This window comes from Chelon labrosus (genome assembly GCF_963514085.1).
Source record: "Chelon labrosus genome assembly, chromosome: 11".
NCBI classification, from domain to species: Eukaryota; Metazoa; Chordata; class Actinopteri; order Mugiliformes; family Mugilidae; genus Chelon; species Chelon labrosus.
The window spans coordinates 12810818-12835946 of NC_140344.1; the positions used below are offsets into that span (position 1 = coordinate 12810818).

At 42.7% G+C, this 25129-nt stretch overlaps 3 protein-coding genes across 4 annotated transcripts; 1 reads left to right on the plus strand and 2 right to left on the minus strand.

Annotated features, from left to right (window-relative positions):
* Positions 1 to 2536: 2536 nt before the first annotated feature.
* duox (dual oxidase) lies at positions 2537 to 14388 on the minus strand (the record flags this gene model as incomplete). Its single annotated transcript, XM_084555809.1, has 33 exons — positions 2537 to 3313; positions 3410 to 3538; positions 3917 to 4072; positions 4150 to 4308; positions 4393 to 4625; positions 4760 to 4913; positions 5001 to 5128; positions 5227 to 5276; positions 5356 to 5455; positions 5548 to 5778; positions 5876 to 6054; positions 6611 to 6652; positions 6789 to 6858; positions 6951 to 7126; positions 7211 to 7304; positions 7626 to 7851; positions 8105 to 8290; positions 8535 to 8728; positions 9002 to 9115; positions 9214 to 9351; positions 9431 to 9549; positions 9642 to 9817; positions 9909 to 10081; positions 10178 to 10280; positions 10760 to 10850; positions 10946 to 11042; positions 11340 to 11403; positions 11771 to 11937; positions 12992 to 13190; positions 13344 to 13531; positions 13867 to 14028; positions 14139 to 14222; positions 14322 to 14388. The coding sequence occupies 33 exons, from the start codon at positions 14386 to 14388 to the stop codon at positions 3191 to 3193; spliced, it is 4572 nt and encodes a 1523-aa protein (XP_084411935.1). The 3' UTR covers positions 2537 to 3190.
* A 427-nt stretch (positions 14389 to 14815) lies between these two features.
* duox2 (dual oxidase 2) lies at positions 14816 to 17843 on the plus strand. Its single transcript, XM_084554701.1, has 7 exons — positions 14816 to 14868; positions 15247 to 15425; positions 15552 to 15609; positions 15718 to 15852; positions 16032 to 16239; positions 16330 to 16544; positions 16641 to 17843. Exons 2-7 carry the CDS (start codon positions 15279 to 15281, stop codon positions 16844 to 16846), a joined length of 969 nt encoding a protein of 322 aa, XP_084410827.1. The 5' UTR covers positions 14816 to 14868; positions 15247 to 15278; the 3' UTR covers positions 16847 to 17843.
* Positions 17844 to 18223: 380 nt separating this feature from the next.
* Positions 18224 to 23531, minus strand: apba2a (amyloid beta (A4) precursor protein-binding, family A, member 2a; the record flags this gene model as incomplete). 2 transcript variants are annotated; one of them, XM_084554460.1, is made up of 11 exons in its annotated part: positions 18224 to 18295; positions 19168 to 19308; positions 19468 to 19587; positions 19895 to 20107; positions 20243 to 20422; positions 20597 to 20779; positions 20856 to 20942; positions 21640 to 21785; positions 21866 to 21905; positions 22077 to 22181; positions 22335 to 23531. In XM_084554460.1, the coding sequence occupies 11 exons, from the start codon at positions 23529 to 23531 to the stop codon at positions 18224 to 18226; spliced, it is 2484 nt and encodes an 827-aa protein (XP_084410586.1). The 2 variants fall into 2 exon arrangements, with proteins under 2 accessions (XP_084410586.1, XP_084410585.1); XM_084554459.1 differs by having other exon boundaries at positions 22077 to 22184.
* Positions 23532 to 25129: the final 1598 nt, after the last annotated feature.

The window sequence follows — 25129 nt, forward strand, 5'->3', positions numbered from 1 at the left end:
TGGAAATCTGTGAAATTATTTCCACATGCAGATATCAGCGGCACAGTGGCGAGGTGGTTAGCACTGATGCCTCACAGCAAGAAGGTCACCGGTTCAAATCAATGTGTGGAGTTTGCATGTTCTCCCTGTGTCTGCGTGGGTCCTCTCCGGGCACTCCAGCTTCCTCCCACCATCCAAAGAGCTCATTAGGTTAATTGGTGATTGTAAATTGGCCGTAGGTGTGCATGTGAGTGTGAATGGTTGGACTGTGATGGACTGGCGACCTGTCCAGGGTGTACCCCTGCCTCTCCCCCAATGACAGCTGGGATAGACTCCAGCAGACCCCCGCGACCCTTAACAGGACCAAGCGGGTACAGAAAATGAATGAATGATATCCAAGTGTCCAGCCTGCTCACTCTTTCCAAACAAACTCTCTCGAAAGCGCTTGCCTTTGACTCGAAGCTCATCCGAGTTACCCATAACTTCCGTGCAGCAGACCTGTTGTACTCTGTAAAAGATTTTTGTACACTGTCTTGGGTCAAATTTGACCCGTATCTATTGAGATTGATTTTCGATCTAGCAGTGTGTCCAAAAAGTCTGACAAAGTTGTCTTCCTTTACTCCTCTTTCAAACCATCCCTATTCTCTGGCTAAAATTTAGACATGGTTATCTTGAAAGGAGTGTCCTTTGTCCTTCAAGTGTGGACAACTGAATCGTTTCCTGATGAGCTGGCTCTCCTGTGTTGGTACATAACACTGTATTGTAAATAGATGGCAGATTGAACCCATCGTCAGCAGTATAAACTCAGTCACGTACAACATCGCAAAACATCTGGCAACCATCCTATCTCCTTTGGTGGGCAACACTCCTCACCACATTGAAAACTCAGGGATTTCGTCCACAGAGTTAGCAACATCACAGTGGGCCCAGAGGAAACCATCGTATCCTATGATGTAACCTCCCTTTTCACGTGTATCCCCACCAGAGAAGCCACAAAAGTAGTATGGGAAAGACTACAAAAGGATGACACCTTGGCCGGTAGGGGCCACCCTCACCCCAGACCAAATCTGCATGTTGCTCAATGTACCCAGAGACTGGTTGGCAAGGAGAAGGAACAGAAACACATCAAACAGACACTCAAGACGTGGCTATCCCAACTGGGCCTTTGTCAAAGGCTCAAAAAGATAAAAATAAAGATAAAGATAAAGAGCTTTTATTTGTCATTATATTTTACAAGTATCATATAACGAAATTACGTGATCAGACATGGAGGGTTGGTCCCCAAAAGGACAGAGAGGAGGAGAACAACAAAAGGAAGAACATCGTCATCCCCTACGTGGCTCGGGTATCTGAAAAAAATTTCAGAAACCACAGCGTTCCAGGGAATACAATAAAGAGATAAAGATAAAGAGCCTTTATTTGTCATTATATCAAACAAGTATCATATAACGAGATTGCATGGTCAGACATGGAAGGTTGGTCCTGAGCCGCTGCACTCGCACGCACCGCCACTGTGGGTGACGGGTGCCTAATACCTAGCATGGTATACCCTCATGATGGGAGGAAACCGGAGTGCCCCATGCAGACACGGGGAGAACATGCAAACGCCACACAGAAAGGCCTCTGCCCCTGGGATTCGAACCAGCGACGTTCTTGCTGTGAGGCACCAACGCTACCCACTGTTCCACCATGCTGACTGGTCCGCCTTAACGACAAAACACCCAGGCAAAGTAGAGTAATGTGGTGTATGCTGTTCAGTGAAGTGAGGAGTGAACAGACATATACATTAGGGAAAAGCAAAGACCCCATCCATAAACACATGTACCAACACAGGAGAGCCAGCTCATCAGGAAACGTTTCAGCAGTCCACCCACACCTGAAGGACAAAGGACACTCTTTTGAAGATAACAACGTCCAAATCTTAGCCAGAGAAGAGGGATGGTTTGAAAGATTAGTAAAGGAAATCAACTATGTCAGACTGGAAAAACCTTCTCTGAACAGGGGAGGTGGACTGAGGTTTAATCTGCCATCTATTTACAATACAGTTTTAACTTCTGTCCCCAAAAAGTTTCAACCTCATCCACACTTTGACATTGGAGCCTCTAACGGACAAGGGTCGTTAGAGCACTATTTATAGGGAAAGAGGACAGGGACAAAAACAGTCCCCCCCTCAACAACAGGTAAGTACCCAACCGTTAATGGAAACTAGCTGCACAGGTTTCTGGTTGTTAATACAACAAGCAAGTTTCAGTAGGAGTTCCTATTTAAACCTAAAAGAAGCTACTCGGATGAGTGGTGAAACATCTTCTCAAAAAAAAACTCTACAAGTCCAGTTGCTTGTTTTGAACCTTTTTTGGATATACCTGGATGACTGAGAATCTTCACAAACATCTAGCAGTGTGGGTCAAATCAAGGAAAATGTTGGTTTTAGGGAATCTTGAAACTGTGAAGAGGCCAGACACGACAGACAGACACCTGCTGGTCTTTGAAAGGGCACGGGACAATCTCATAACAGATTCAGATTCAGAAAACTTTATTTGTCCCCGTGGGGCAATTTAAGGCACAAGGGAGCAGCTTAACGTGCAAGTACAGACATTTTAAGGAGCAAAAAAAATAAAATAGTAAAACATCAATAAAATAGTAAAACATCAAACAACAGTGAAAAAGTAAAACATCATAGGAGCGATCAAAATCATTCATATGTTCATTCATTCAAGACTTTTATATTTTTGTGTCTCATGTAAAACAAGACGTGTTTTACGTGTTTTTAATGTTTTTCTCGTCAAAAAAAATTAATGTTGTAAAACTTAAAAAAATATTACTCTCCTTTCTCTCTGAAACATTTATTAAGGATTAATCATACATTTAAAACTTAGACATGGGGTATTTTGACATTCTACATAGACCTGTGGTTTAAAATTTGTGTATAGACACTAACTATGAGAGAACTCTTGTGAACCAAACCTTGAAGGTGTTAAATGTGAATTCCCATTATTTATTGGAATGAATGTAACAATGACGTTTATGTGCAAAGAAGACAACTCATTTAATCAGGGGGAAGCAAACATCTTCCACTTTAATGTTTCAATGCAATTAGTATAAAATAAAAACCTACTAAAGCGGCTCTATGATTGCGCGTTGAAAAATATTACTCATTAAAAGTGGCTTGTTGTTCTTTGTGTAACCATGTCGCCCCGGAGCTCAGGACAATTTAGAAGTTCTCATAGTGATGCATGAAATGGGCCTGATCCCTCTTGTTCATCTGTTGGCAAGCTTTCTCCACGTTCTTGGTCAGTCCAGGTGGTCCACAGCTGAATACACCTATTTTACCCACCTGAAAAAGAATGAATTTAAATGTTAAACAAGAATTCATTCATGTTGTCCAGGCTGGCGTACATAATAGGTAGATAATGAAGGATGAAGAACAAACCTCAGGGTGCACTTCCTGCAGTGAGTTGAAGAAGGACACGAAGGGTGGACGGCCAAAGTGAGTGACGGACCGTAGGCCAGTGAAGAGACTGCGGTTGCACACCTTTTGAAAGTGGCGCTCACACACGTACTGCCCACACAAGAAAACAGTGTGGAATTAATTAATGGTTTTCCTTATTAGAATTAGCTGAAACTTTTGCTGAAATTCATAGAACTCGTGTTGCATCTGTAACTTTTCCTTAATCGTAATAGATCTTCATTGATATGTAAAAGTCCTGCATTGTAACTTTAAACTAATGAGATATAGTGTTTATTTGTGAAGTTTAGAGATGCTGATAGGCAGACTACAGGGAGATTTAATAACCAGGATGGATTTGTATATCGTTTTACAACTCCCAGCAAGAAATCCAAATTTTCAAAAATGTTAGGTTTTCCCTTGTATTACTGTTAATATAAGTGATATAAATGAGTGATTGACTTTATGTAAAAAGGTGGATGCAGATCTCACCAGCATGGTGGTGCGCAGGTCGAACTTTTCGGCCACCTGGGTGATGTAAGTGTGGACTGAGACCAGCTCCTCGGTGTCCATCTCCTCCACCTCCCTGATGATGTCTGACACCCACTCAAACTGACGTTGTGTTCGTGTCACCCAGATGAAATACACCTTCAAACGACACGTGACGATTAGCAAGAGGACTTCAAGACAAACCATCCTGTAGGCTGTTGACTTTTTAGACGTACTTTTTTGCAGAGGATCTTGGACTTGATGGAGGACTTGAACACCAGGTCTTTCAGGATCGAAGCGAACGGGGTGACTCCGATTCCTCCTCCCACCAGAACAGACACCTCAAAGTTGATCCAGTCCTGATGGCCCTCACCGAACGGGCCATCCAAGTACAGCTGGACAGGACATGAAATATGACTATCAGTTGCATGAAAATACCAAGCGTGGAAACTTTTTACATAAATAACCTAATGGCCTGCCTTTGGATAGGCTTCTTGCTCTAGCAGGTTTTCGTCAGTGTAGAGCTCTCGGAGCTGGCTCGTCCAGGGGCCCACAGCTCGGATGTGCAGGCTCAGGTTCTCTTCGTGAGGTGCTGATGTCAGTGTGAATGGGTGGTACTCATCTGTACCCAACATCAGGCATGCTATACGAACCCACTGGCCTGAGCGGTACACAAACCCCTGGGGTCGCTTAAATTCCAGATGTGTCACACCTACAGGTAACCGAGAAAAAGATGAACTCCAGTTCACACGAGTTACGTGAATTTGACGAAGACAAAGACAAAAATTAGGGAGAAACACAATACAGTTTTTAAAAACTCCACATTTAGTCCTCCACAACTGTCACCTGAAGGCAGCAGCTCAGCTCTGATAACAGGAATCTCCACTTTCTTCCTGCTCAGACTGATCAGTTTGTCCAGCAGGAAGAGAAGCGCTGGGGGGATTAGGTAGATGTAGAAACGAGGCGCTTGGAGCAGAGCAAAACTGCCATGAACAACTGTCTGTTGGATGAAAACAAAGCTTTCATCACACCACTAGAAAAGTGCCTCAGCATTGGAATACTTTAAAGTCAAAGTAAAAGTACTTACGAGAATGTAGACGACAACGTAGAGGTAATGCGTGATCCAAAATGCACGGAAACTGATGCGACGGAAATAGTTCCAGGCAAAAACATACATGAACGCAAAGACAAGGAGAAGCAAGACACCGGTCAGTCCTAGAGAAGGAAAAGACAGTACAAACAACTCGATTATAGCAAATTACCAGAAGCAGCTCACGCACTGACAAAGGTCTAAAATCCTTCTCATAATTTACCTGGAACAGATTGAAAGAACCACCAGTACCACTTGAGGGGAAGCTCGGACCTAAGAAGAAAATTACATTTAAATCTGTTCAAATACCTCTGGATTATCTGCAAATCTCCGCTGGAATTTCAATTATTACCCATTATTATGTAAGACTTTGGGGAACAGACAAGATAAGATGTGGAGGTCACTGATGCAGAAGATGTAGACGTTGACCACATGGCCCAAACTATGAGCAACTGCAGTGAGGACACAAAACAACAGTGAGCTTCACACATGAATGAAACATAAAAAGGCATCCAGTATCATCCCTGAAATACTCCATGCCGACCTGTGAGAACGATGGCGGTCATGGCCATGAAGCGGTGGAAGTCAATGGCAGCATCGAAGGGGATGTATCGGTTGAGGAAGGTTTCTCGAAGCAGAGTGATGAGGTTGCGACACACGGTGAGAAGCATGTAGGGAAACAGAAAGGAGACGGCAGCCGCCGAGCCACGGGACACGATGACGCCCACTATCGATGTCTCAGGGAATCCAGTAGCTTCAGCCTCCAAACCATAGTCTGAACACAGTATTTTAATCAGATCAGAAGAAATAAAAAAAAAAAATAAAAAACACACAATGTCAGCGGTTATTGAACAAGAATGATTTCCACTCACGGTAACATCTCTCGAGAGCCACGCCGGCTGTGATGCCATATACGACTATGAAGACCACAATGTGACGCCGATAATTCTCAACAAAGCGTTTGAACTGCTGGACTTTCTGCTGCACTGGATTCCTTATGTACTGCTCGCGCTTAGGCTTCACATAGACATTTGGAGTGGAGGGGATCAACCTGAAAATATTCAAATTCATGAGATTTTCTTAAGCGAATGTTCATTTGTATTAGACCACATTCATGTCCTGCAAACCAAAATGAACAGATTGCTGTAGATTACTACAAATGGAAAAAAATAAACGCACTCTGACGCAGTGTGTTTTAACATTGGAACAGTTAATAAAATGTCATTAAAATGGCATTAATATATAATATGAAATAATAATAAATGTGAAACTATAAAGGTTAATAGACAAAGGTAAGAAAGTAAATAAAAAATAAAGAAAAACAAATAAGAAGGTGCATTCACACACTTTCTGTATATATTTTAGTTATTCGTATATATATTCAAATACATGAAAACAACATACAATGTTGGTGTATAATTTACTATTTTTTTCTGTATTTTTATAATTTATTTATTGTACGTAACACCATGTATTTATTGTTATTGCAATATTTTTCCTTATTCCTTATTCCTTGAACGTTTCCCTTTTCTTTTGCTTTTAAGTTGTTGTCTTAATATTCTTAATTTTACCTTCAGAGAGCATGACATTTAAAAAAATAGGCGTACCTTCTTCGTCTGCGTATTTCCGATCCATCAGTCTGGTCGATGCTGCAAACAAAGTTGAACAAGGTCACGAGCAGAGAACCAACAGTCACGGATTAAACGTTATTCTTTTAGTCTTTAGTGCTAAGAAACATTTACGTACTGAAGGAATGGTCACAGTTCATGTGTCCTGTTTTCGTACCTGTTTGCTGGACAGATGAAGGACACCCTCTGGTCTCGACTCATCTGCTTCTTGCCCTGTTTCTCCATGCCTGCGCACACAGCAGGGACACTAATACATCACACAAGGTCGGAGAAATGACGATACCAAAAAAAGATCTTCTTAGACAAAGCTTTCTTCTACCTTTGACATTGAGCTGAGCAAACTGCAGCTCCTTCTCATGATCCCGCAAGAGGAAGTGAAAGTCCTCCCAAGAGATTCTCTCCTTGTCATCAAAGCCAGCGGCCTGCATCATGGCCTTGATGCCGTCCTCTGCCTGGTCCTTTGACAGAGCACCGTTGGAGATTTCAATGAGAGACCTGCAATTCATCAAAAGGGTGAAGACGACCCAACAAACTCACACTGAAAACTTTGCAGAGTCAAGAAAGAAGCGCTGCTAAAACCTGAGCATCCTGGCAAATTCTTCTTTTGACAAGAAGCCAGTTCCTCCAATGTCGTTCATGGAGAACATCAGTTTGGACTTCTCCTCTGGAGACCCTGAATACATATATACACATCTTCCTTCATCTTCATTCATTCATTCATTCATTTATTTATTTAACTGTTCTTACGATGTCTTCTGTGAATTTATTTTCATTTGCAGCTGCACAGTTACTATAGAGGGTCTAATCTACCAAAATAAAGTTGGTTTAATTTATAAGTTTCAACAGAAAGTTTCACATCAGGGTCTAGATGCTTCTTTAAATGTAACACAAATTCTGAAAATGCTCTGCTCACAAAATAATATAAATCTGAAATAATCTAATAATCATCTTATCATTTTTAGACAATGTAGAGAAACAATGCCTGATATTTTACCTTTCATGAAGATGACCATAACGTCAAGAAACTCTTGAAAGGAGAGGTAACCATTTCCATCTTTATCTGCCAGTGTGAACATGGAGTCCACAAACAAGGAGTCACGCTTGAGACCGAGCGCGTCGGCAAATTCTGACGCCGTCAGCTCGCACTGGAGAACTTCTCTGGCTTTCTTGCGGGAAATGCCACTCATATCCCCAGCGTCACGCTTCTCTATTTCCAAGACCTGTGCCCCAGAGGGACAGTGAGGGACAGTGTCATTATATGTCAGCGTAGTGTCATTACTAATATCACCAACGTCATCTGAGGATACCATCGCGGGTGACGTTACCATCAAGACCAACAATTAGTTCTTCTGGTCTGAGGTCGGACCTAATTTGACCTCAAACAAGAACTGACGGCATTTTGTGGCTGAGCATGAAGCTGCAACAGCTGTAACGGAGCAGAGGAGGAGGTAAACATCCAGAGGCTGACTATACCTTAGAGAAAGCGTGTCGAATGAAAGTTTCCACAATCTGAGCCCTCTGCTCTCCAGTTAAAGCCTCCCTCAGCAGCTCCTTCTCTCTCATCTGCTTCACTCTGATCTGCAGCCCGATGCCTGTCCCCTCTGGGCACAGATGCCTGACAAATTCCGTACGCTTGCTCTCATCATCAAAAAACAGCACCTGAATGTGCAAACAGAGAGAGATAAAAGTGATGGTGATTAGGTACTGCTTGCATCGGCGACTGGATGAAGTGAGAAATAAAAGATGAAGCAGCTTTACAGTGCAAGTGAGAAAGTGGGACGTGCACTTACTGCAGACAGTCCTAATAGTGAACACAGCACATGTCTCCACGTTCTTGCATAAGATGTGTTCAGTTTCTGGATCAAAACGCTGAAGGTGCAAATTTCCATCACCGGCTACTCACCAGGTCATACTCTTTGGGTACTTTGAGCAGCAGAGCTTTCTGTTGGCGGTCGTTGGAGAGAAGGACGTCTAGTTGGCCCTGATTAGTCAGACTGATGCAGCGGTGAGTGGATCCAGATCTGACCTGCAGCTGCCTCTCGTCGACCTCCATGCTGACGGGGTGCAGCTGTTTTTTGTGTCCCTGCCACTCGTACGCTAGAGAGCAAAACCAGAATGGATAAAGGTGATGCCGACTATAAAGCAATAAAGATGAAAGAGCAAAATTATTTTGGCTTCTCTACTCATAATTGTGTCCAGCTTTTCAGTTTTTATGATAACTAGTCAACCATTGCCTGACACGACTACAAATATTTAACCCATGTTGCCACTTATATAAGCTGTAAAATAAGGCTGATTCATATTCTGACTTTATGGCAATGCAAACAAAGTTTGTGGATGGTTTTCTTTTTAATCCCGCCAGTTTCATACCAGTGATTCCTGCCGCTGGCTCCTCTGTTCTATCACCAGCTTTCCTCTTTTTCTGAAACTTCCTGTACCTGTACTTGCGAAGATACGCCACCATACAGGCCACGAGAAGACTCACTGTGAAGATAAAGCCAAATGTTTCACAAGAAAACTGCTAATGAGAGATATAAATATTATTAGAGTGCAACAGAAGAGAGAGTTAGTGGGATACTGACCAACAGGAAAGAGGAACAGGACAGCAACAGATATCCCAAAGCCGGCTTCGCTCCCATCAAAGTAATCAAGTTTTGTAACATTAGTGCAGGGAGGGAGCATTGATGCAGTCAGCTGTGTGGGCTGAGGACAGGGGTCACCTGAGGACAACAGAGAGAGTTTTTATTTCAAAGCATGTTCTGTAAAAAAAAAACAAAAAAACACATTTAATATTTTTACCATCTCTCCAAGTGAACACATTGTTTTGTACATCAGCGTCTTCAGCACTTGTGACAGCAACAAGGATGTCATGATACGTCGTGTTGCGGATCGCCTGGATCTCCTCATCTGTGAACAAACTGGAAACAGACGCACGGCGTGGTGACATAACTGACGCGTAGGACAGGAGAGGCTGTGTCTGATCTATTTCTACATTATGCTGAGAGATTACCCATTCTGTTTGTTCTCAAACCAGAAGCGGTCTCCGTTTCTGATGCGCTCAAACTGGTCAAGAATTATAGCCGAGAAAACTGGACCTGGACCATCCATGGACTCCAGCAGCCCTCCAGGGAAGAGCTCCAGTTTAGAGACGTCTCCGTTATACAGCTCTGCAACATCGCGGAGCAACTGTTGTAGCACAAGGCAAAGTTTAATTGACAGGATTTCTCTTAAACTTTTTTTTCGATTATTCTTTGTCGTGTGTGTGGGAGACTGAGACTTTTACCTTTGTTCCGTTGAGCTCAGGGTTTATATCTTCAAATGTCTTTATAGGAGGCAGATCCAGAGCTTCTCTGACTTCGGTGTAACTTCGCAGACCAAAGTCTCGTCCTCTCTGGACGGTCGATGCCACCAGATCTGTCCGGCTGAACCTCAGGAATCCGTACATGTAGTCTGTCAAAGCATAAATCAGATCAGAGTATTCATCTATATGCAGTAAAGTGTTAATGGATGATGCACTGAGCCAGCAAACAAGAAAAGATTAACAACCTCTCAGGTCCTCTGCAACAATATGGTCTTCTCTCTCTGCAATCTGGGAGGCCATCCCCATGAGGAGGTCATCTACATCCTGGCCTGTCTTCATATTTGGTGACTGAAAAATAAAAAATTGTTTAATATCTAGGCTCATCTACACGTTTTTTTGCAAGTTAATATGCATCAACTATAAAATGAAACATTTCTTGGCTGAGAATTTGTTAAATAGCAACAAATTTGTGTGTGCCTGTGTCAGGCTGCATCCTGCTGGGGCTGGATGCTGCCATCAAGGAGTGTCATTGCTGTGGGGTGGGGGTGCCTGGTCTGGTCTAGGTGGGTGGTACATGCCTAGGTAACATCCACATGAATGCCAGGTCCTAAAGTTTCCCAGCAGAACATTGAATTGACACAAGACAGTCAATGTTATTTACTTCTCCTGTCATAATGTTGTGGCTGATCGATGTAAATAAGCTGGGGTGAAGGGGGCAGCCTGAAAGCAAATTTCCGTGTTGGAGGACGGATATGAGGAAGTGTTCAAATGCACACACCTGTCAAGTACTCTTACTGATAAAATGCAGCAGTATAATCATAATATACCTCACGCTTCCAAAAGCTGTTACAAAGACGCAGTGCTGGAGAAGTGCTTCCATCTGCGTTGATGATCCTCCGAAAATGGCAAGTTCTGTTTCTGTGGGGAAAATAAGAAAGCCGGTGCACAGCGCTGAGTTTAAATACTGGGTTTTTGTTATTCACAGCATAGCCAGGGAACAGAGATAAAACTACCTCATGTAGACACCAGATGGGGCCATAGTGACGCTGAAACGTATGGCAGCAACGAGAAACTCAGGCGAGATCCCTGGATCAACAAACTTCTGGTAACCTGTGCACAGATAAATCAAAATATGTCAAAAAGTGTGCACGCAAACCCACTGCCTTATCCAACGAGGTCAAAGTGTGGCAGAAAGATCAGCACAGAAAGTGAGAAGTAACTGCGGTGATGGGATCATCTGATCATTGTCCTTAAACTTTCTTCAGCCGTGGGTGCTTATTCAGCAGAAGAAGGAGACTCAGGGTGACGCTTTGCTGACGGAGCGCATATTTGTCAAACGCCACAGCTTGTGGTTGCCAGTGCATTACCTGTTCCCCTCCACCAGCAGACACTCAGCCTGATTCTTACCTGAATAAGGAGGAAGCTTTTTGTCTTTGAGGAACCCGGGCAGCCATTCGTAGAGAGCGATATTCTGTGGAAAAAAACCAAAACAAACAGACTTTTTTATTTGCACCTAAATTATAATTGTCTTAATCAAACACAACATCAGTGATTATGTGATAATCCAATCTTTTCCTCATTCATGATCATTCCACAAGATTGTAGTTTTAGATTTACTTAAGGTATTAATAATTTGTGAATAGTTTTACTATTATGTTCCATAGAAGTTAAAAGATATTAATATACGTGCAGCTTGTGCAGGAAACAGGACTAATCAAACAAGTTAGAGATGACGCATTCGACTTTAACGACCGTTGATGCAACCTCCTTCTTTCCAAAGTGCAAATTAAATCATCATCTGTGCATCGAGAGGATTACATTGAGACTTTTCCTTCTACCTGAAATGTGGCCACAACGGTCTTCCTTGCGTTTTGAAACAGCTCCTCGTCTGACCACCCTGGGTGTTCTTCCTGCAGTTTGGAGGCGACATAATTGTGGTAGCGAAACCAGATAATCCCCTCTGCTGCCGTGAACATGTTCTCATTGGCCCAGGCATTTCCCATAACTAGACACAGGAGATGGCACAGGTTATTAGAAACTCTGCTAATTCATCATGTGAATAAACACACAAAAACAGGACATTTGACCTCTGCACCTCTCCCTCTTTATGTATCAGAATCCGCGTTGGCTGATACATTTCTCTGACCCCAAATAGAAAGATAATTAGGCTGTTTTGTTTTTAAAGGGCGTGACAACACAACGGTGACAACAGGGGAAGATCCTCCGCCTCCGCCCCAGATAATAACTACACACTTTTAACAAAACAAGCAACAAAACAAGGGCTTCATGACACCTGTGTGGCATCTTCTCTGCTATAGAGAAGGGGATTTACTGTGGTGAGCGTGACAGACTTTTTACACAATAATTAAAAGAGTCATAACCACCGTCAAGCTCGGCCTGTCTTGACTCAGTCTCACAGACTGCAGCTGCGATCAAGGCTTGACCTTGAAATAGTATTTGCAAGATTTTTTTTGTTGTTGTTTGTTTTCCGAAGTTTGCGGTATCGATTGAGTTCCAAGCAACATGTTCACATCTATCTGGGTGGATGCCCCGCGGTGTATTTAAAGTATTGGTGTGTAGGGTTTATGGGAATATATTAAATTGAATATAGTCATCATTATGTTTGCATTGGGAGTTAATCACCCGTAACTATCATATCATCGTATGTACATAGAGAGCTGGTCCTTTTCCACAGAGACACCTTCCTGAGGAGCAGTTTTTAGTCCAGGTGGCTGTCACCATCTTGGCATTTCTTGATTCTACTAATTCAAATTAAGTGGGCAAGAAGGTGGAGCGTGAGGTCGGTGCGTGACGACGGGCAGACAGCTAGCAATCTGCAACCTCACCACTAGAGGCCACAATACCCCACACGCTGCTCCTTTAAGAAAAATAAACTTTTGGGTTTTTAAGTGAACTGATCCCTTTATTGACACAATTCAGTGCTTTTTTTATTCTAAAAACAATTAGCCCCTGATGAGTTAGACTTAACTGGGTAATGAAATGTGTGAATAGTGTTTGCTGTCATTCAGAACTGAAGCTTAGAGTGTAAATTTCCTCACCGTAAAGGCCTTCGGGTCCGTGGTCTCCAGTAGAGGGATCAGCGGCGCTCCACATGAACTTGCTTCCACCCTGATTTGGCATGTTCCACTCAGAGCCTGCAGCCAAGAACCCTCCAGAGAAGTTTCTCAAAGAGTCAGACCAGGAAGCCGATGGGCCATATATGGAGCTGCCATCTATCCACGCAGTCACCATGTTGACCTGGAAAGTGTTTTACAGCTTTTCTTAAATTGCTTCATAACAGAGAAGGAAATAGTGTCTGGCAAAGTTCACATTCACTGCTTGTACTAGAGGCTCCAGTGGGACTCGGGATGCCACACTGACTTCACATTCACAAGAATCAATAATCAGCACCTGTGTTCGTGGGTTACTGGGACTCTGTCCGGACTCTTTGTCCCACGGTCCTCTCTGGAAGGGCAGCAGGACTTTCCCGGTGGCATTGGGGTCGAAGACAGGGTCACCTTCTGGGACTGGGATGTGCATGAACTCAGGAGGACAACCAGGAGTTCTTGAGTCCGAAATTTCAAAAACAACATGATAACCTGACAAAATACAGCTTAATTAATATCTTCAAAAAGCATTACCTATTAAATATGTATATATATTAATAATTTGATCTCTGATGTTGGACTCATCCAATAAAGAGTTGATATCTTGGTATATTTTGGTTTCAGTAAATATAAAAATACTTTTGAACTTAACCAAACTGTTAATAAGGATGCCAAAGTATTTTCACCACTGATTATATTTACTGGAAACAAAATGATTTCGCCATGTTGGCACGATGGCAGATCTGTCTTTACTTTGTATCCTATTATTTCTCTGTTCATTTTGTAGAAGGCTAAATGTTAGTGGAACAAAACGTATTTTTATTTACCGAAGAACAGAGAGAGCACGGTCTGGTTGCGCGTGGAGGGCAGACCGGAGGGCCCTTCGGCCAGCAGCCTGCTCAGTTTGCGGGGGTTTGGCAGCGGCTCTTCGACAGGCTGGTACACTCCGTCCGAGTAGTGCGCGGGCACGAGGCGCATGAGATTGGTACCTGCACGAGCATAAGCACAGTGACCAGGTGTGTTGCTGGCTGGCTGGCTGAGCTACTGCTGCTGCTACTGCTACTGCTGCTGCACACCTCGCCCCAGCTCTGCCACTTACCGACAGCTCCGCGTCTGGGATATCCCAAACTGTTGTACCAGCCGTCAAAGCGAGGAATCTCCCAGGTTGTTTCACAGAGGGAATCTGTCCAATACACGTTTCGACAGCGTTTCTTACTTGCATTTTTAAACACTAACATATTTAAGTGACTCTCAAAATGAAGTACAGCTGTTGTCTGCTTACCTTCGCTGGCAATGAGCACCACGCCGGCCACTGCGCACACACTCCAGACCCATTTACGCAAATCCATTGATGCGAGAGATGCTCCTCAGCTCAGTCGGTCTCCGACCAAGAAGACTGAAGGACTTTTAAGAAGTGAAGACAAAGTGAAGGTAACTAACATTTGCTATTAGATTTATATTATATTTACATGTTATGTACTTGGTTGGTTTAATTGCGAGTTGCTCCTTTTGGTCATGTTTGCAAACAGAAGACATCCAAAGTCAACGCCATGTTTTCTTAAGAGTATTTTCTAAAAGAAGTGGGAATAGTTAGAGTCTCACTTACTGTAAAAGTTGAAATGATGTTCAGGAGAAGTACGGGACAACAGGCTCAGGTGAAGAATACTGCAATACTAAAGCCAACATGTGCTTATCACAAACTGCATGTGACCTATGTTTCCCAAATGGGAATGGCCTTCCCCTCAGGATCACACCTATTTTCCTCAGCATTCCAGTGAAGACATCCTCCTCCTCGGTGACTCAAAGGGGACCTCAGGTATAAAAGAAGTGTATGTTTCCTCAACATTCAGACTTCACTTCTCTTCTTCTTTGTCACTCCTCGTCCTTTAAGGTACAGGTAAGAAATGTCTTTTGGGATTTTGTTTATTTTTTTTTTTTAATTTAACTGATGTTAAGCTTTTCATCAAGTTTAAATTAACGCATTTAACTTGCCACAAAGCCTTTGTGCACTATACGGAAACATTATATATTTTCAGTAAAATCAGGCAGTGCCGATGCATAAATTAGACGTGTCCGTGTTTCATCATGTGCCATGTTACCTGGTGGTAGTAATGCACTGTATCTTATCAGCTGTAAGCAACAATACTGGCTATCACTGCATCTGGAGGAAACTGAGAACCCCGCCACTAACACTGTCTTCTCTGTAGCCTCAGCTGCGTCCGTGAGATCAGAAGCCGAGATGACTTTCTACGATGACATTTACCCATTCTACCCTCTACAAAGGACTTCCTTCATCTTCAATGGCAGCTTACTCACCATTATTCTGGTCTTCCTTGTGCTAGTAGTCAGTCTCCTTCTCATTCTGCCAGGGATACGAGGGAAGTCGGTGAGTGAAAACCGTCATATTACTCACTGCAAACTAAAAATGAGTATTTTATTGTAATGCTTTACATTCAGTTTTTATTTAAAGTGCCTGGACTAATGTAGATTCTGATTTTTCTCTTCCTGTCAGCGGCTGTTCTGGATGTTCAGAATAATTATCAGCTTGTTCATAGGTGTGGTGATAGTGGGTGAGTTTTCTATCCTTATCATCGCTGTGGAATAAATCACAGATTATTTTATTCTTCTTTTCCTGACATTATTATCTAACTTTTTTATTTTTGTCCTTTTCCTTGCAGCGCTCAACTTCACTAATGACTGGGCTGAGGCCAAAATGACCACAAATGCCACCTACAAGTCTTTCAGCAACGTAGTGGTTGACGCTGACATCGGCTTGCACGTCGGACTGTATGGCATCAACGTTACACTAAAAGGTGAGTCACTGTTGCTGCTGTTATGTGAAGAGCTAATGTACTACACAGACATGAAGGGGCAGCGTAATGTTTTGAACAGCTTAGATACGACTGGACCTCTAAAACATTCCTGCAATTTTGGTCGGAAAAAAGTCACTACTACTACTACTGCATACATCATGCCTCTTTTTCTCTCTCAGGGAGACCTGTGGTACAGTTCAACGAGACCATCGACTACAATGAGATGTTCAGCTGGCATGACTCTATTGAAGAACAGTATGAGGAGGCTCTGGAGAAAGGTTTACCCAACCCCATCCTGTATATTGCAGAGAAATTCACCGCGAGCAGCACGTGTGGTCTCATCTTTCAGTACAGATACTCTGGACGATACGCTTCTGCGACCCTCTGGTGATTATTAATAGCTAATTTAGTATTTTTATGTATTGTTTAAGTCATATCAGTCTTATTAAAACAGCTGCGCCCTTAATTGTTCCACAGGACTGCCTTTTGCTGCTGGATGCTCGCCAATATCCTCTTCTCCATGCCAGTCATTCTGTACGCCGGGTACATGGTGCTGGCCACCGCTGCGTTCATTTTCTTCTCCATGGCCTCTTTCTCCACCATCATGAATGTGCCTCAGTGCATTTTCTCCATAGGATCTGACTCATTTGTAACAGAATACAGCAATTCATTCTGGTTGGCTCTGGCTACAGGTAAAGATACGAAGCCGCAAACTCGTTTCAAATGTCCATGTATTTGCAAAGCCAACAGGAGAGAGGTGATTTCGACTAACTGAGGTGATTTTCCAGGTTTGCTGTGCGCCATCATTGGGATTCTCGTGGTGATATTACACCTTCTGATACCAGAGAAGATGAAAGAGGCTTTCAGCGTCGGTGTCGACAGCTATGAAGATGAAGACGTTTCTTACGGGGAGGGCTACCTGAACACAATTTTTCTTGATGGAGTACAGACAATAACACCGTCGCAGACATCAAAAGTTTTGACGGTAAGCTGACGGCATTACATTAGTATTTCCTGATCAGTTTACTGCTTGTTGATGGACTGGTCATATATTTACAAGCAGAGATGGCACACTAATTACTTTCATTTGACCGACTTGTTGTGTGACCTATGCAGCAATAAACAGGCACGTCAGGCAAATAAAACCAATATGAATGCTTTTATGGCCACCACTGCCCTACAATCCAGAGTGTTACACCTTGGCAGTTATTTCCAGGTTTACTGTAAACTCAGTATGATAACAATGTGACGTTTTTGTGTTTCAGGTACGTTTATGAAGCCGTCCAGATTTCCCTCAGGGAGCTTTTCCACTTGATACTTGAAGATATTATTTTTGTTGAATGTGTTACTGTTTCTAATTTCACACCTATTTTATTATCCATGTGAGCCTTTGAGTGTTATAAGTGAGTTAGCTGTAAATAGCAGAGATCTGTAAAGTTCACTGTCACGTTGAAGTAGATGTAAATACTATACAATTTGTATGGGATCCATACAGTGTAAATATACACCGATCTTGTTGTACATTTGAAATGAAACATGAGATGAAATTGCAGATGAATATTTATGCTACAGTTGCTGACTGGTACTGAGACCCAGTTACAATTGAAAACATGAGAGGGAGAAGTGCACCTATTTTTGTTGTGACGTCTTAATAAAATGAAACCAAACACATGTTCAGCAGTGAGATTGTATTTTTGTGTGTTTTAACGTTACATTCATCCAGTAATGTATATGTGGATACATTCTTGTACGCTCTGGTAAAGGTGACGATCACCCATACTGTACGTCTCGGAGAAAGTAGGTGTGTCTTTGGCCTTCAGCGTCGCCATAATACTCAGAGATTAGTGCCTTTGTACAGCCTATTATAATTATCGTCTTTTAATACTTACTGTAATAGATTATCATGTCAGATTTCGAACAAATCCCTGGTCAGTTATTCTTCATAGTCACATGCATATACTGTAGGAGTAATATGGCCTTTCCAACAAGTCCTTGAGTAATCCAAAGTATTTAAAGTAGAAGTACAATTTTAAACTCCATACACATTATAAAAATGACTAAATAAAAAATAAATGTACTACTTTATCTCTTCATAAGAAAATAATCATGACCATAAAGCTACTTCTCTTCAACACCAGAAACTCACGTACAGTACTACAGACAGAGTATTCACATAGTAAGGCCATTATGACAATGTAATTCAAGATAAAACCTGAAAATGAGAACCGGATGTCCCTTACAGTATCGCAACGAGAGGCCAAAAAATAAAATGATAGAAAAATAAATTCTCCTCGTCCCACTGAGCCACCTGTCTATCGTCACCGCGCGGCCAGACATGCAGAACTACAGTGGGCTGATCCATGCAGGGTCTCTATATGTAGACAGGCGTCTCCTGTCCTGTCAGCAGCCTGAACATCACAGCGGGCATCGTCTTCATGTTGATCTGGCGGGGAAGGGGGCAGAGATGAGAGAGTGGGGATTACACCGTCAACTTAAGAGCCAGTTTACAGGTGCACAGTTGTAATCACATCACTTGAATCCAGGCCTAATTTACCCCACTGGAGAGTCAACAGAGATGTTAATGCACTGCTGTCAAATAATTGGATTTTATGCCTTTAACGGAGATGCAAAAAAAAAAAAATTCATTGTCAAAAAAATAAAAAATAAAAATAAAAATCAGCTGTTTCCTGGTAATTAGTTTGCCAATTAAAATGTATTTCTAGTGAAACGTCAGCTATAGAAAACTAATTCATTTCTTTGGACTTCAACCTACAAATTGATATTCTGACATATTGGTAAATGCACTGACTCCCTCTTTGTTGGCCGGAGTTAGAGCATCAATATCACTTTCATGCAGTATACTGCATGTTTGATAAATGTACAACAACAGCAAGAATCAGGTTAGCCTAGCTTAGCTTAGCCTTGCTTAGCAATAAGACCGCAAACGGGAAGCGTTACTCCGTTCAAAGGTAATAAAATCCACTGATCAGATCCTCAAGTTACCGGAAAACAAGAACCAAGATGAAAAACACTGTGGGGAGGTTTTAAGGGCGTTACTATGATGGACTTTGACATGAGACCATTATTAATCTGTTTATGTAATTCTGAAATCACAGATTGCCTTATTTATCACCAGCTGGGTTTTCTCTGCTGCTGCACTATTTACATTTTATCTGACTTTAAATAAAGACTTACACATAATGACGAGAGCTAGACCGACCTAACCCGATCTAATCTATGTACTGCACCTCTGATGTGTTTGTCTGGTGCAGTAATCAGTGAAACCTGGCAGCGTGTGTCAAGAGGAGTTCTTACCTCACCCACTGAGACTGACAGGGTTTGAACAATCTTCTCATGTGCCATGGCAACGACACTCTGGCCATTTATTTCGATGATCCTGTGTCCAACGCGAACGCCGCCTCGCTCGGCTATACCGCCCCGCATCAGGCTGCAGATCTGAGGACGACGCCAAAAACACACTGCATGTGTGAATGCACGGTAAATGTCACCACCCTCACTCTTTAAAAAAAAAACTAAAAAAAACTGCGGCGCTCTTCAAAAATGGCCGACCTTTAATTTTAAGCCTCTGCCTAAAGTTTACGAGGGTCTACTTACAATGCCGTTCTGAACACTGAAGCCGAGCTGGAACTTGAGATCGGGTCTCTTGATGAGCACGGTGGTGACAGGGGGACAGCTCACGATGCTCAGCTTTACCTTCACCTGATTCTTCAGACCCTGAAACATGTCCACAAGCACATCCATGTGACAGCAACTTTACATTTTATTGTCAATAATTCCCATTAAAAGTCCAGAACTTATGGTGAAACCTATCACACAGCAAACAAGTATTAGCTGAGATGGACAAAAGTATGTTGCCTGCCTTATCGTGTTGTGTTTCAGCTCTCTACTTTGGGCTAATTAAGAGTCTCATGTGCAGGCGATCAGAAAGTCTTTGCAGACAGACATTCTCTGATTCAGATATAGTATTTTCACATCTAATTAAAAACTGTATTGATGAACACTAAGTGAAGATGCTCCATACCTTGATGATACCCTGACAGGTGGCTAGCGGCAGCCCCACCAGACTGGTGTCGTTGATGGACATGATCTGGTCCCCTACACTGAGCTTTCCAGAGCGAGCTGCAGGGCCGCTGTTCAGCATACTGGCCAAGATCACAGTGGGCAGGATGGAGCCCCAGCCAGACTCCACTATTACCACACCGAGGATCTCCCCCTTCTGCTTCTCCACGTACAGCTGGAACGCAGAAAACCCATTTAAACCCGTTTATATTTCCACACACCAGGGTTTAGAAGGTATAGGGATGGGGATTCCCGCAAAAGGAAATCTATTGAAATTTACCTGCAGCAAAATAAAATAAAAGAGTCGCACCTCTTTACAGTTGTCCGAGTTTGAGAAATGGACAAGGTCATCGTGGTACATTTCCTGGGAGTTGATGATGTCACTGTATTGTTTCTGGCTCAAGTCGGTCGGGTTGATGCCGTTGGCTCGCAGAAATTCTCTGTAGGCCACGCTAAAAGCCTGGCCAATGGACTGTGCAATCAGCTGCGCCTAGAGGAAGGGGAGCGTTTGGGGAAAACTACTCAGCAGAAAGGCTATCCCGTTTGACAACAGCGAGGAAGTGAGAAACATCACAACGGTTTAAGTGACCAAAGAAAAGAAAAATCTAAACCAAACTAAAATAAAGTAAAAATATATATGTGCTGTGAAGTAGGGAGCACTTACATCCTCTGACTCAAAGACATAGCAGATCATCCTGTACTGACTCTTCCCTTCGCTAGAGTCGGACGATTCAGAGAAATCCTCAGATGAGGCCTGAGACATGCGTCTCCGTGCCATCAGAACCACAATGCTGCCGATGTCTGCGATGTAGGAGATAGTCCTCAAGGCACTATCCATCATAGTCTCCTAAGGAAAGACAAAATATTTGAATTAATATGTCTGAAGGGCTGAATAACCACACAACTATCTAAGAGTTACTGACCTGTGTGTCAGCGTTCAGGACTTTGACTGCTTTGGTGGAGATAAACAGGTCCACTTCTGTCATAATTTGAGAGTCTTCATCTTGGCTCTTTGAAATAAATATTATTTCAATCAGACATTTTATACTTCAGTGTGATGCTTTTATCTACAAATGCAAACTTCCAGCTCATTGTCAAAACACTGAGGATGGAGGTGATCGAAAAATGCATACAACAGCGTCCCCGTGTGGTCAATTAATTAAAGTACTGCACAACTGCATAATAACACACATAAACAGACACGCTGTAACACTTTCTGTTATTTTGAGCTGTTAACTATTACATATTCAAGTAACAGTTATACAGACGTTTCATGTCAAGTTTTGTTCAAGCCTTTAAATTAAATCTCTGCACCTTATCCAAATATTCATTACATAACTATAACCTGAATATCTCAAAACATATCTATCTGTAAGTCCCATTAATTCATTGAAACCCACATAATAAGTACCCTCAGGGAGTAAAACTCAGTGAGTGCTGAACAAGTATCTTAGCAACACATTCATTTTGATTTCTTAAACCTAAAACACACAAATCAGCTACAAATGTAAGTTAAGCTAAAATCCCTGATTGAGAACATCAACAAAATCAAATCAGCTGGACTTGAATACAGATGCTCTGTATTTTTATTCAGATTATTTCCTGTGTTTTGAGACCAACTGATTAAATCAGAAAGCACAGGCCAATTTAAATATTTATAAACCAAATCAATGGATGCTAAGAGCTTTAACCCCGAAGGCAGATCACCTTGATACGACTGACGGCTTCGTGGGCCTGGGACATGCGGACGGACTTGGACGGATTTTTGTCAGACAACACCTGCGTGCAGCCAAGGTAGTTAGCAGCAAAGATGATGCCATCAATGAGATCCTCTGGCTCACAGGGACCTGGAACTATGCAAACAAAACACTGTGGCGTGCCGCGTAGATTTATAAAAACTGTCAAATCTAAAAACATTCGAAGACATAATTACCATCCTCAAAGCTGGGGAAAGAAGCAGCTTCCTGTGTTTTCTTGAAAACAAACGAATAAGTTAGATTTATGGAGCTAATATAAGAAGCCATATCAACTATCAGTGTCTGAATTTTAAAACAACAAAAGGCAGATCAGACAGCAAAAACTACACGATAAGAAGTTAAAAGTTGTTGAATGTCACCTTTGAAAGACTTGAAACAAATCCTCACCTTGGAAGTGTCGCTCTCCTCTGCAGGGGCGAGCTCCGAACACTGGGGCCTCCTCGGCTGCTCTGGCACTTCCTCAGGAATCACAGCTGTGCTCGTCTTCTCAGCCTGCTGTACGGAAACATCTGCTTTAACTTGTCTTGTTTTAAATGATTCTGCCTGTCCTATGTACTGTCGATGACAAAGGTGACTAAGGCATTCACAATCACAAGCCACATGGGATGGGACCTGACAAAGAGGTGCCCTGTGTGCACTGGTTACCTGCTGGGGTTGCTCTGGCCGTCTCTGCCTCTCCTCTAGAGACTCCCTCTGTTGTTCTGGTGTGTGATGAGGAGCCAGGGATGGTTTGATAACTCTGGGGTTGCTCTCCTGGGTGTTCGCAGTGGAGGGACTCGGTATGGGAACAGGAGGAGTTTCTCTGTGGGGCTGGGCCTTCTTGGTGTCGGCAGGTGACTGAGCATGGGAATGACGAGGCGGTGGAGGAGGATGTTGCTTATTGGAACCGGGCCTGGCTTTGATCCTCACTGCTGCCTTTTTGCAGTCTTTGGACACAGTCTTTGGACGCTGCTCGGTGCTGTTGGTCACGCATCCTTTGATCCCAGAAACAATATGCTCGCTGTCCTCTCCTGTCCCCCTCCTTCCTCGTCCTTTGCTCTGCCTCTCCCTCTCCTTTGAACCCATGTGAGAGGATTCACAATTCCTACCAGCTCCTGGGATACTATGCTTTCTGGTGACTCGAGTGTCATCTTCTCTTTCCCTTTCATCACCTTTCTGTCGAATTCTTTCATTGTCATTGCCCTGATAAAGGCTAGTCTGCCTTGGAACACTATTCTCCGTCTCCTCTAAATCCTCTATAAATTTGGCCCCATCCAGCACCACTTCTATCTCATCTCCATCGCTGTAGAAGAACCTGTCCTCTTGGCCCTTTTTCACTCCACCTTCTGCTTCATCCCCGGCAATCGGGCTGCAGTGTGACCTAAAGCGATGGCCCACCTTGTACGGCTTACTGTCTGATTGTGATCCCTCACATATTTCTGTGCTATGTTGAGGTCTGGGGGCCTCATTAACATTGTCATCTACGGCATGCTTTATGTAGCCACCATCCTCGGGACAGTACTGCTTGTAATACCTCACGTCCACGATGCCCTGTCTGTTCAGGTGCAGGACCTCGTCGTAGTCCTGCTCGACGTCAGAGCCCACGTTGTCGTACTCAGAGCAGGTGTCTTCCATCTCCTCTGGACTAGGGTCACAACTCATGTAATAGTGGTTTGCAGTGACAGAAGGAGTCAGCTGGTCATTGTTATCATTCTTCGGGGTACAAGGGGGTTGCTCAGTCGCCTCTCTCACCAAACCTTGCTGTTCGTCTTGGCTCGGTTTCGTAAGTCCTGGACCGGGGCACGATGAAGGGCTGGGAGCCAATATTTTGGATATGGTTGCTGGCTTCTTTCCATGGGCCATAACCGGCTCCTTTAGTCCACTATCTCAAACCCTGCGAACATTAACCAGTGAAGACTTTGAGAAATTTGCATTACGTGGTCTGGAAATTTTAATTATAGCACATCATTCACCTGCTGGACAATCTCTCATATTAAAATGCACTGCACAGTAGTATGTTTTATTACAGAGATTACATTTCATCACAACATACTGTAGAAACTATTAAATGTTGTGTCTCTCTCCTCCATAAATACAAACTATATAATCTTTTAAAAACAACTTCTTCTCTTGCTCACACCTCAAGTTATTACATCATCTCTAAATCACTTAACACAGCCTGCACTGCAAATATTTTGAAAGAGGTCTCCTCTTATATTACAGCGAAGCTCTCGGTGTCTCGCACACAAAACACACACAAAAATAGCCCCTCACTTAAGAACTAACCGTTCATTGTAAGCCATAATATTACAGTGCCATCCATTACATCTACACAATGTTACATCCACATGCACCACCCAAGTCCTTTAGTCTATGATGTTGTTTGTTGTCTGTCATCTTGCCGGCTTGTGTCTGCTCTAATTATGTCTTGATGTACTACAGACCAGGAAACCTGCGGTAAAACTGCTTTAAGTGTGTCAGGCCAGCAGCATGAGAATCTTTTTTTTTTTTTGTGTGTGTGTGAAATTGTTCATCTCTGAAAAAAAAAAAAAACATATATATATCAAATGTGGCTTTTAAGGCCATCGTATTTTTCTCCCACAACTGACTCTGTGTCCTCTGAGGAAAATGCAGTAGTGCATCATTCTATTGACACCTGAAAACAATCCCTGAATGGATATTTGTCCTTGATGGAGGCACCATATAACATCCCATTTCTACGTGTCAGTCCCAGTCAGGTTGGTTGTTTGTTTGTGTCTATTTTGTGTCTCTGCTGTAAGAGCAGCTCCCTGACGACTGATGGAGGGTGCCTTCGTCAAGCTGTGGGCTGGGTCTATGTAGGAGGCTCCTTACTCTGAACAAGGCCTCTCACTCCAAAGCATCAGAATCAGCATTGCAACTGTTTTTCTTAATCTTACCCATATGATTTTACGTGTTCACCTTTTATATATATAAAATAAATGTTTAATTCTTTGGCATGTAACCTGGTGTGTCATCTTGAGCCGGCCATAACACAGTGAAATGGTAAATAACAGATGACAGTGACGCTATTTTTATAATTGTTTACTGCAACAAAACTATCTATTCACAATACTTAATCTGACATTGTGGATGTGATTTAATTTTCTGTCCAAACAATTCATTTATTTCCAAAAAGCAATTGGGAGATTGATTGATAATGAAAATATCAATTAGCTGCAACCTCACACAGCAGCATCGTACACCAGGAAAGGATTTGACAAAACACAACATAACAAGAATGTGTTCAATCAACATAAAATCCTATTAACTTTTCATATTTCTGTGGAGGAGGACCATTACACTCAGTATTTTCTAAGACCTCATTAATCTCCGTGAGCCACCAAATCCATTCTCATCTCTGCTATGATTTTAAAAGAGGAAGTGTGACATTGCTGCTCTCAGCCCAATAATAAAGGCTTTATCATCTGATTAGTACTGAA